Here is a 12,023-nt window from a genome sequence, read left to right as displayed (position 1 = left end):
CCATTACCTGGACTCATGGGACGAGTAGAGCCGACTGAACCGACCGCACACATCAAGTGCCTGATATGGATGTGTGGTTTTAAAATGGAGCCGGGAACACACTGAGCCTTTTCTCAGCTCCGATATATCCTCCGCCTTTTAGAGCTTTTGGGAGGCATTGAAGGGAAGGTGTGTGTGTGTGTGTGTGTATGCGTGTGTGTATGCGTGTGTGCGTACATGCGTGCACATTTATTTTAGTGTGCATTCATGCATGTGTTATTGTCAGCACGTGCATAATTGTTTATTTGAGTGAAAAGAAGGCGGAAATCTCCAATTTGAAGACTGTTTTTGTACTTTCATCACCAGATGTGTTTGTCTGTGTGTGTGTGTGTGTGTGTGTATGCGTGTGTGTGTGACAGAGAGTGCGGGAGAGAGAGAGAAAGAGAGAGAGGGAGGAATGTATGTCTCTGTGTGTCTTGTGTTACATCTAACAGTGTCTGTGTGTCCTGTATTATGGTTTATTATATATATTTATATGTCTGTCTGTCTGTCTGTCTGTGTGTGTGTGTGTGTGTGCGTGTGTGTGTGTGCGTGTGTGTGTAGCCATTTGCATGTGTGCGGCCTCACGCTTGGCTGGGCGCACGGCCGCACGCTTGGTGTCTCATCTCGTGAAGGGGAAAGCTTCTTGAGGCTTTGCCCTTGTTTGAATATTTATCACGTTCTCAGGAAGAGCACAAAAATCAAATATTCATTTTCATCCTGCCCAATTTACCCACAAAACACTGCAGTCCCTTCCTTCCCCTTTTTTTTTTAACTGTCACCTTTGACATGAAAGTGAAATATTGTGCCAAGACTGCTTTTGCACTCCCTCTCTTCAAATTATGATTGCCTTCATCTTTGAGTTCGTAATGTCTGTGTGAGTGTGTGTGTGCAGCAGCGAGTGTGTGTGTGTGTCTGTACAGTATATGTGTGTGCGGATATGTATGTATATGTGTGTTTTGTGCAGTGTTAACTCGCCTCTAATTATCCCCATTTTGGATGAAAATTTCATCCTCAAATACTCTTTCTAGAAAATGTCTTTCAGCAGTATTTAAAGTGGTAATCCTTGAGTTCCCTGCACTTCTCAGAAATCACCTGTCAATCAAACAGTGTCCAGTACTGTGACGTCTTTTTCCTTGGATTTTCTGTTGATGCAGTTTGAGTTTCTGTAGCTGGCGCTCTTTCCTTTGTCGGTTCAGCCGCGGTGGCTATCGCTGCTCACGCCAGTTTCTTCTTTCTATTCCAAACATGCCGCTGTTGCCGCTGCCGGAAAGCCCGAGGGACTTCTTCTTCTTCTGCTCCCTCCGTAAGGCCCGGCTGTCAGGCAAGCCGGCAAATCACCAGCGTGCCCCTTTCCGCAAGTGGAGCAAATGTGAGGACGGAGGCACCAATCTTTCTTAGACCCCAATCAGACGTTTCACATGAACGCTGAGGAGGGTTCTTGAAAATCCGATGCCAGAGGAACTTTCCTTGCAGGGTTTCAAGGGCACAGCAGACTTTAAAATGTGGTTTTGGTGGCGCTTAATTCGTTGAAAAGCTCTTGCGTCCGCAGTGAGCCCGCCCTGTTCACTTACAAATTAAAGTGCACAAATGCTAATGCAACTTTAGAGTCTGCACTTGCCGTCTACATTTGTTTCCTTGCTGTCAGAGAAAAGACTTCCTAATTAGATCAGCACCAATTGTGACAAAGTGGACACTAAACGGCATAGTGCTTTATTTATTCAAACTGCTGCTGAATCCTCTGTTTCCAACTTTCTTTCAGCTGTATGCCCTGCCTTATTTAATCCCCAGAGGGCAGGGCCAGGCTGAGGCTGTATTAATGTCCAGTAAGGAAGGTTTTAAAGTCAGATTAGAAAATATGTTGCAACTACGGGAGAAAATTGGACAAATTTAAGTTTGGGGGAGTATTTTTGGGAGCAAAGGGCAACAGAAAGTTGTTTTTTTTTTACTTTTTAAAAGCCTGATGTCTGCAGCTACAGGGAAATGTGAAATGGCGGAGAGGGAAATAGGATTAGGAAGGCAGGAGGATGATCGACAGAGAGTGAGTGAGAGCAAAACAGGAGAGGACAGAAAAAGAAAGGCAGGAAGAAAGAGGAAAGCACTGAGCTTGGTAGCTTGGCTGTCTCCTCCGCTGAGGCTGCAGATGAGCTACAAGAAAGCAATACTGTAATATCATTTTTGAGGGTAGTTATTAACTTTCAGACCTCTATACTCTAAAAGGAGGAGCAAAGTATTAAAGGCTATGGCATATTAAGCTATTAGTATGCTGGTCTGGGCGCGTGACTCACTTATAGTACACTGTGGGTACTTAAAACCCTGCCAGGGATTATTCAGTCTGAGAGGAGAGAACTACAGCGTTGGCTCTATTAAAGTCATGCTTTTGTTAAAGAAAACATGACTTTAAAGGACGACGCAGACGTTTGGGAGTTTGGCCCATTGGTCACCTTACCCAATATGTGAAGACTGGCACCAAAAATCATCATCTGTGTCTCTGGTAGATAGCTCTATCTGGTGCGTATGCCAACGCTTTAGCATGCAGTATGTTCAGCAATTGTAGGCGACTAGCATTGAGATAAACCTTTTAGTAAAGTTGGTATTGTTTTTTATTCTATGGCCTGTAGATTCATAAGTTTTGAAAAAATCTCAGTCTTCATCATTAGCGAAGTCCATTATGAATCAACACAAAAACTTTAGCTGTCTGGCTAACTTTGCTCATTTCCTGTGTAAACAACACAAGTTACACTCAAAGCCAGGCAGGAAGAAAGACCCCTGCCTTTGAAAATAGTTCCAAAGAGTGCTTTTTTTTGTGCCTATTTTACCAATCCCCTAAGCAAGCCAGTTTAGGTGCATCATTAACATTAACTAACCATCCAGCTTCAGAGCTGCTACAACTTTAATGATGATGCTAATCTCCTCCGATTACATAACATACTGACAGAGCTGGACTAACAGAAATGGTTTTGGTGCCAATCCTCTCATCACATATTGGGTAAGGAGACCAATGAGACAAACTCCCTAAAAAACTCAGTGTAGTCCTTTAATGGATCCCATGCAGTAGTGGGTGTCAATGCTATTATCACATGTTGAGGTTAAAGTCATGCTTTTGAAACATACCCAAAAGAGGGCAGTAATGTGATCATGTTTATGACCATGGTAGATGGATAGATCACAAGACAAGCATATCACAAGGTTCATGATGTACACAGTATGTGTGAGGTACAGCGCTTTTGTATGACAGTACAAACACATATTTACTGTCTGAAAAGCTTTCTTCACATTGGTCCACATGAACAGAAAACACAAGATACAGCACCAAGAAAGATCACTAACTAGCTCCCTGGTCAGCACAAGACATAGAACAGCAGCCAGTTCCATTTTTTATAAAGAATGGGGATTATCAACATGGCTGGAAAACAGCTTCAATCGGACTGCTTGGCCTTAGATAAACTCGTATCAGAAATGTTGTACACAAAGTCTGTGGCTATATTTTTTGCCATTTTCAAGAATGACATTTCAGTCCCTGCACTTATTAGCTATAATGTAAAAACCTGTTGTACACGAGCCGCCGTTAAGCGAGAAGCCGTTGTGGGTTCGTTTCAATATCAGCTTGTTGTCACCCCGGTTTGATTGCGGCAGACTCACAGCCTGCCCCAGAGTCCATGGGTGTTTGAATTAAATATGAGTTTGTCTGTGTTTTCCCCTCTGGCAACGCTGTGCACGTGGGGTTCACAGAGGCAGCGTCTGAGCTGCTGACTCCGACTCGGGAATAATATTCAATACGCACACTCAAATCACCCGCAGCTTGTCACTTAGGCAGTTTTAAAGTCGATGAAGTCGATTTTCATGCGATGCGGTGAAGAGTTTGCAAAACTATTCCAAACTCTAAAGTCTGCTGTTGGCTTATCCTTGAATTGCTCAGTAGATGTGAATATAATTCTAGGTAAGTCTGTGTTTGTATGTGTGTGTGTGTCCGGTATGTGTGTGTGTGTGTCCGGTTTGTGTGCGTGTGTGTGTGTGTGTGTGCATGCAGGTGTCTGTGGGTGTTAGCTTCTCATTAGAGATATTAATGATGCCATTACATTGCACGAGAGAGGAAGGTCGGCGGGAGTGTGTGAGTCTGTGTGTGTGTATCTGTGACAGAATGATGCATCAGCTTTGTTTAACGGGGCACACACACACCTCTCCAGTCATTGATCAAGCCCACAACCTGAGGTGAGGGGCCCGGCCTCAGGGAAGGGCCACAAGTTAGTACCTTGTGTCACCCAATGGCACTTTTATGTCACCCAACGCCAACCTACACCCCATCAACAAGCCTGCTGCAACCTAGAAAATCACCCTCCGCTCGGTGTATCCATTAATTGTACCTGCCACAGCAGTCTTCAGGGCAGGCGGACTGATCTAAATGTGTGTGTGTTGTGTGTGTGTGTGTGTGTGTCAGGTTTGTTTATTGATAAATCCCATACCGTTTCCCCCCTACGGTTGACCCCTGTCGGCTCAGCCTCTGAGCTCATCCGTCACTCGGTGATGATGTAATTATCCCGAGTTTATGTGCTTGCTCGCGCGCGTTCGTTTGTGTTTTTTGTGCGTGTGTGTTTTCCGCACGCCACGCCCGTATCTGAGGGTGTCTGAGGGAGCCTCATTAACTCGCTGCATAATTACCATTCTTCCACACACGGATTGCGTCTGCGTGACACCGGAATTCACGCGGCTCACAATTTACATTTACTTTTTTCCCCCCTTGTTTAGCGCTGAAAAAACGGCGAAGTTTGACAGCTGACGAGCAAAAGGACGGCTGTAGGTTGGAGGAAGAGAGGAACAGTGGAAGGAGGAGAGCGGGAAGAACTTGGCGGAGAGAGATGAGAGAGAAACCAAGTCATAACCAAGTGAAAAAAAAAAGCCCGAAAATTGCAGCTGCCTCATTTTTTATTCCCTCTATATCCTTCCAACTCACCGACCCTGCTCCCCTCCCTCTATCCCTCTATTTCTATCTCTCTGTGTCGTTTAATTACACCCAGTGTTTGCGCAGTGGGAACAAGCCTGCCACTTATTGCCCTACTTGTTGTTCTCTTTGCTCAGTGTGAGGGATATGGCGGAGGCGGAGGAGGAGGAGAGAGAAAAGGGTGTGTGTGTGTGTGTGTGTGTGCAGGTGTCGTGCATCACGGCACACTCTTTCCCGCTCCTTTGTATAGCACAGCAAACGAGGACACGCTGTGAGCCGGTATGAAATTATGCACCGAGGTAGATTAGAGGCAAGTACTGTACCTAACTTTTCTCCCTCTGGCTCCCTCCATCCAGCTCCTCCTCCTCCTCCTTTCGTGTCATATGCAAATAGGCATTATGGAAAGGAGCCCATCGCAGTATGTGTCCTTCACATACTGCATCATCAGAGTCTATTGACTCATAATAAGAGGCTCTTCTCTCCTTCGTTCCCCTCCTTAATAAGCCTTTTCACTTCACCGGCGCCGCTGCTCTCCCATATTTGTCGGAGTGGAGTGGAGCTCAAAGGGAGAGCGCGGTGTAAAGAGGTAGAAAGGTTGGCTTTGGTGTTTTCATATGCAAAGTGGCAGTGTGTGGAAACATTCATCTTTTTCCGCACGTAACGTGTCACACACAAGCGAGGACGCGAGGACTGCGGCTGTACACGATTTGTTTCTGAACTCGGCGAACTCGCCGCAACCTCCCCCCTCGAGTCGCGCCTTTTCCTTTCTGCCTTTCTCTCGCTCCATCCCCATGTTCCTCTCAGCCTGTTTATGCCGCCTAGCGCTCGTCTCAGGCTGGCTTTCTCTTTTTCACCCCTCACTTGCTTGACTTTCAGGATTGTTGAGACAGAGAGGCAGGCAGGTTGGCCTAGATCAAGAACAAATCTCCTTAGACATACTGTTATTTAGTGGAATTCCTGACCGATTCAAATTATATGTGTACAAAATAAATATATCTCCAAAAAGCATGTGAAAAAACATCTACCCTCCAACTCATTGCAAATATGTTCTCATGTCAGCGTCCAGAAACTGCGTTCTCCAACAGGGACTCCCACAGACACAGCTGCTGAACACTACTGCCCTCTACAGGTCAGCAGCTGTACTGCACACCAGCATGGTGTTGAATACTGAAGATATAGAGAGGCAGGGAGGTGCTACCTGATGAGGTGAAGCCTTGGGGTCGTTGTTAATATCTGGGTGGCTGATCAGCTCTGATCAGGGCTATTGATCAGTGGCCTTGGTCGTCCCTGCATGCTCCTTATTATCCCATGTCCTCTCTTAATGTGCTATTGACTCTCCCTTGACTGAACTGTCTGCTCAGCGGGGAAACACTGGAAAACATGCAATGCAGACAAAGACTAAGCTTAATAGACAGAGATGACAGAGATGATAACAGCCTCGACAGCCTCTTTGTCACGCGCTCGTTTTTTTTCTGGTAATCTCTTTCAGGCCTTTTCATGTGACTATATCATCTTATCCTTAGATCATATTGACTTGGTGTGTGTGCATTGAAGAGACGTCCTTGCATCTCTTTGTGCGAGTGTGTGTATACTCACGAACGTACAACAGTGCTTTCTGTGTGTGTGTGCATGTGCAGGTCTGTGTTAGCTTTTGTGTGAGTGTGCATGTGTGTGATTGAGCTTTTTGTATGTGTGTGTGAAAGAGAGACGGTGTGTGAGTGAGTGTATAAACATACGTATGTGCTTGCGTTTGCGTGTGTGAGCTTATATGCAGATCAATTCCTGTGTGTGTGTGTGTGTGTGTGTGTGTTCCCTCCTTGGAGAAGCCCAGCTGCAGTGCGGTGCAGTGCTTGGTGCCATGCTGGTACTAATTAAACATCCTCATCAGTCCATTGGCTTAATTAGACATGTCTGTTTCCCTGACTGCGAAACCGAAAGGAGGCAGAAAGAGAGTGGGAAAGAGAGAAAGATCGGGAGCGAACAGAAAAGAAGTGTATGTGCGAGTGTTTTCAGCTTTGGTTTGAAAAGCTGAGTTCTGAAATGCACGCTGGGTAAATGACTGACTCGGGAGGAGGCGGCGAAGGGTTTCTGACCACCGACAAAACAAGGGCAGGGAAAAAAACAAGCAACAAGCTGTCTGTGTGTGTGTGTGTGTGTGTGTGACGGGGGCAGACAGGGTGAAAGCCTCGGGGTGTGTGTGGATGGTGGGGGTGAGGAGGTTGGGTAGGGTGTTGGAACGCCACAGGCAGCCCTCCTCCATCTGGTCCGAGCTGCACTGTAAGTGACCTAAGAGTGCCCGGCATCAACACACACACACACACATACACACACACACACACACACAGACTGCGCTGATATCCTATTGTACGCTGTGTTCCAGTGTGATCAGCAGAGCCCCGGGGCTGAAGCTGGTGGTGGAGACCCTGATGTCCTCCCTGAAGCCCATCGGCAACATCGTGGTCATCTGCTGCGCCTTCTTCATTATCTTCGGCATCCTGGGAGTACAGGTGAGAAGAGGAGGAGAGGAGAGGAGAGGAGAGGGGGAAGACGATGGGAGAAAAGGTGGGGTAGAGAGAGAGAAATAATGAGAAAGCAGAGAGGCAGTAAAACGGCAGTCTAGAGACCCATGACACAGAAACATTTTCCCGCTCCTTCCAAGCTGCAACAGTTCACCGACACGTGACAAATATTCCCACAATCCCTCACTCTCTCCCGTCCCCCTCGTGGTAGCGCCTTGCAGTCATACATCAGGAGGTCGCGGTGGAAAAATAGCTTTTCCATTCAGTTTCCACATTATAACTCATATACCGGGGCACATATCTGCGCTTATCTGCCCGTAATGGAGATTTCATGGCTAACGGCCTGAGGACCAATCTATAGTAACGAGTGCTGTGACCTTGGTCCGGTTCAGGCCGCTGTCTATCTGCCGTGAGTATGCTTCTGTCCAAGTGATGTGGTGGCATGTCAGCTTAATGGCGATGGTGATGCCCAGGCAGTGATTGGAAGCTATATCAAACAATGAAAGTCCGCACACTGTAGCTCCCTTTTGTTGCTTTATTTGCACCGCAAAGTCAGTGACGTTTCGAGCACACTGCTCTTCTTCAGACTTGAAGTGATTGGAAGCTGCAGTTGGAAGCTGAAAAGGCTTATGTAGATTTCACTGCACCGTCCTTAACCTGTAGCTGCTGAAAATGATGGCAGTGTTGGCAGTACAAGTGAATATTTCATATTTTGGATGGATTTTGGCTGCATTGTTGCACAGATCACTTGGAAATCAATCAGTGTGTCCTATAGTTGGATGTCTTTTTCCTTGGATTTTCTGCAGTTTGAGTTTCTGTAGGTGGCGCTCTTTTCTTCACTGCTATCTTTCGCTGCTCATGCTAACTACCCAGTTCTTCTTCTATGTATTCCAAACAAACTGCTGTTGCTGCTGCCAGAGACATAAAACACATCACTTCCTATGCAGAAGAATTTTTTTCCTGGGAAAGATCTACCAGACACTTGAAGTTTAAAACAGAAAATGTAAAAGCTTTCATGAGCTGGCTATAGGTTGAATCACTATTGTGTTTTATCAATTGACAATAGAGACTAGGAAAACAGACATTTATTTATATGAAACTATTGTGGATTATTACTTTGTTTCCTGTAAACTACCAAGAACAGCCTTTTCTCACTCTTCTGTCTTTCTTCTGTCTTCCCCTGAGGTTTATTGTACAACACAGGCAGAGAAAGATGGAGTTATTGTTGAAATGACAGTTTTCACTGAACAAGTTTCTGTGTTTTCTCTCCCCCAGCTCTTCAAGGGGAAGTTCTTTGTTTGTCAAGGAGAGGATGTGAGAAACATCACCAACAAGTCCGACTGTGTGCAGGCCAACTACAAATGGCTCAGACACAAGTACAACTTTGACAACCTGGGACAGGTAAGGCTTCAGATATTCCATGGTTGTTGTCCTCATGTCCTGCATCTTTTTGCAGAGGGGAAAAAAACTGCTAAATTATTGATGAAGTTCTTGAAGCTAAAGTTCTTTATAAGTGTTTTTCAGTCTAGTCAAGTGTTGTATCTTCTTCCCTTGCTCTGTCTCAGGCCTTGATGTCTCTGTTTGTTCTGGCGTCGAAAGACGGCTGGGTGGACATCATGTATGACGGACTAGACGCTGTAGGAGTTGACCAACAGGTAAGCATTCAGTATGCAAACGCTCTCGCACACCTACACGTGCACAATTGTACACAGAAACACACACACACAGTGCACACATATGTTACATGCTACAAGCTACCAAGCACCTACAGCTTGAACATAAAATTTGGGGTCATTGTCCGCTTTTCATTCACAAAGCTTTCCATTTTCCCCAGCCGGTAATGAACTACAACCCATGGATGCTGCTGTACTTCATCTCCTTCCTGCTGATCGTGGCCTTCTTCGTGCTCAACATGTTCGTGGGCGTGGTGGTGGAGAACTTCCACAAGTGCCGGCGCCACCAGGAGGCCGAGGAGGCCAAGCGCAGGGAGGAGAAGAGACTGAAACGCATGGAGAAAAAGAGACGGAGTAAGGAGAAGGAGCTGGCTGGTCGGTAGTCTTTCCACATCTTTCTGAGTCCTGCTTGATTTGAGCCTGTTTTTTATTTTCCTTGCTCTGGTTTGACCGAAGCCGGAGGAACGCAACTAGCGCGCTAGTACCGACAGTAGATGCTATACTCTGCGGTAGAACCCTCCCTTCCCCTCCGACCGCCCTCTTCCCCTTCTTTGTAGGCCCACTAGTTCTTGATGTAGTCCGGCGGTCGCCTAGCCTGGCTCTGAAGACTCGGCCGCAGTCTGTGGAGGCTTTTCTTCCAAGTCCGGCATCAACTGACCGAGTCTCTAAAGAAAAGTTTGCACATTCTGCGGGTTTCCAGAGCTAGGACAGGCGACCACCGGTGTTAGCCCTACGATCCCTCGCCTCTCTTTCCCTCCCCCCTTACCTTGCCTGGTCTACCGTAGACGCCGTGCTTGGGATGGCCCCTTGGAGCATGCCCAGTGAGTGCTGACGGGCCGGGCTTGCATGGTGTTGGGCATACAGAGCTAGAGGGAGGGGGGGGTTGAACGGGGTCTTTGAGATTCTTAGTATCGCCCCGGTCGAAAAGTAGATGACCCCCCTCCCATCTCCTCTTCTGCATGTTTAGTACAGCCAGAGGGGCAGGAATACACCAAAATCTGGAAGAAAAGGAGGAATAGCTTTCCCGTAGTTCTCTGATCAGTTTGGGTTTCCCCCGTTTTTTATGGTGAAGGCTGAGATTTGTAGATTTTGCACCTCCTCCCCTCCGGCTGTATAGGAGTTGGTGATAAACTGCTTGGTTGGTTTCTATTTATTCCACTGCCTCCTACCCCAAAAAACAATAAGGACTGACATCTGCTAGCATTGGTCTCATTGGGATTTTGGCGCCTATGCTTACAGTATTTTACCTACTTATTCCAAAGGCACTCGCTGCTGTTTTTTTACATTTTCACTAGGAGCAGTGGACGTTATTGGTTGCTTAATGCAGAAATAGCACCTTTGATTTCCTGCTATGTTAGATGATAATGGTGGTTGACAGTGGGAATGTTTCCGTCCAACTCTTGAGAAATACAGATGGAAATGGATCTTCCTTTTTCAGGAGGCGTCTGCCAAGGGTGTCTGACCAACTGGGGAAACTCTCCCAGACCCTTGCGCACTCTCAAACTCACACATGCACACACTCTTTCTGCTTGCATTCACACACTGAAATTTCCAACATATCTCAAGTAGGTGCTTCCCTTTTTTTCCTCAAAGCACACAAGACCCCTCATATTTCCAAGTTGATTTCCCTGTTTTTGCTTTTTGTATAATTTTGACTAGTTTGTCTTTCTTTTTTCTCTGGCTTGATATTTTTTGTTGCTGGGAAACTTTGTTTTTTTCTTTTTTTTAACAGAATTTAGGGTGAGAACTGGATGGATGTTGGCTTTATTAACAAAACAGCAACACAGAAAGATACAAGGTTGCCTATAGTGAGAGAGAATGACTAAGCAAAGTTACTTACTGGTTTAACTCCTGAGGATAGGGTTTCTAAGTTGAAGTTGGTTGGAAATGTCTTTGCTTTGAGTTGAGGCTGTTGGTTGGAGAATCAGGGGCTTCCCAACCTCATTGTTTTCAAAAATCAACAAAAGTTAACAGTGTTAATCAAAGGTACTGGACTCAGAATCACTGGAAAGACACAAAGTAGGAACGCAAACCAGCTTACTCTTGCATCGCTTCCTTCTGGCCTTACTCCATCCCTCTTTCCCTCTTTCTCTCTCTTTGACTCTCTGATTCTAACTCTCATCCATCCTTCCTTCCTTGCCTTTCTGCTGCTTCTCGCTGACTAACACGGTCTCATTCCTCTAGATATAATGGTTCCGGGGGTGAGTTGGGCCCTTTCTGAAGGCACATTGAAAGGTACAGAGTTTCCAGCATGTTCTGTGTGTCCCTTCCCCTCCACCACCACGACCACGACCACCCACCATGGTGGCTAGGGTTCAAAGTTCAATGCTCACGGGAGGTAGGGCCCCATCCCGCGTCCCCCCGCCCCCCTGCCTCTCTCCCATCAGCCCTCAGTCCGCTGGACATGCTGTTACCTGTTTTCTCTGTCGTGGCTCTTTGTCCTTCACATCCACCGTCCACAGCACCGCCGCACCGCCCGCCCACGACAAGGCTCTAGTCTAGCGAGGTTTGGCAGGGAAACGGAGATGGAGAAGAGAGGGGGTGAGACAGGGAAAAGGTGTGAGCGACAGCAAATGTTGGAAAGAGGTAAAAGAATCAAGTCAAAGCAGGATGTTTTTCTTTTTAAACCAAGCGCACTGCAGACGTTCTACTAATAAGCTCAACTAACTTCATCTGTTTCTCTCTCATTCTGTCTGTCTCGCAATGTCAACTCTGCACTCTTACTGCACTGGGTAGGATCAGAGCCAGAGAGGATAGAGCTTGGCCAGGCTGAAGAAGAGGCGCCATCTTGGATGAACAGATTTATGTGTGTTGGCTAACACTCTCTAATAATGCCCTCCATTAAAGGGCATTGGAGCATAGAAGTTCAATCAA

At 46.4% G+C, this 12,023-nt stretch overlaps 1 protein-coding gene across 1 annotated transcript in view; it reads left to right on the top strand.

The window, feature by feature from the left end:
• Positions 1 to 12,023, top strand: part of cacna1g (calcium channel, voltage-dependent, T type, alpha 1G subunit) — a 196,913-nt gene that overhangs the window by 150,915 nt on the left and 33,975 nt on the right. Inside the window, exons 23-27 of the mRNA XM_071907895.2 lie at positions 7,338 to 7,464; positions 8,752 to 8,877; positions 9,042 to 9,131; positions 9,311 to 9,503; positions 11,334 to 11,384. Coding sequence (XP_071763996.2) covers positions 7,338 to 7,464; positions 8,752 to 8,877; positions 9,042 to 9,131; positions 9,311 to 9,503; positions 11,334 to 11,384 — 587 coding nt within the window. The remainder of the gene's footprint in view (positions 1 to 7,337; positions 7,465 to 8,751; positions 8,878 to 9,041; positions 9,132 to 9,310; positions 9,504 to 11,333; positions 11,385 to 12,023) is intronic.

This window comes from Centroberyx gerrardi, chromosome 20 (assembly GCF_048128805.1).
Source record: "Centroberyx gerrardi isolate f3 chromosome 20, fCenGer3.hap1.cur.20231027, whole genome shotgun sequence".
Lineage (NCBI taxonomy): Eukaryota > Metazoa > Chordata > Actinopteri > Beryciformes > Berycidae > Centroberyx > Centroberyx gerrardi.
This window is presented reverse-complemented; position numbering and strand designations above follow the sequence as displayed.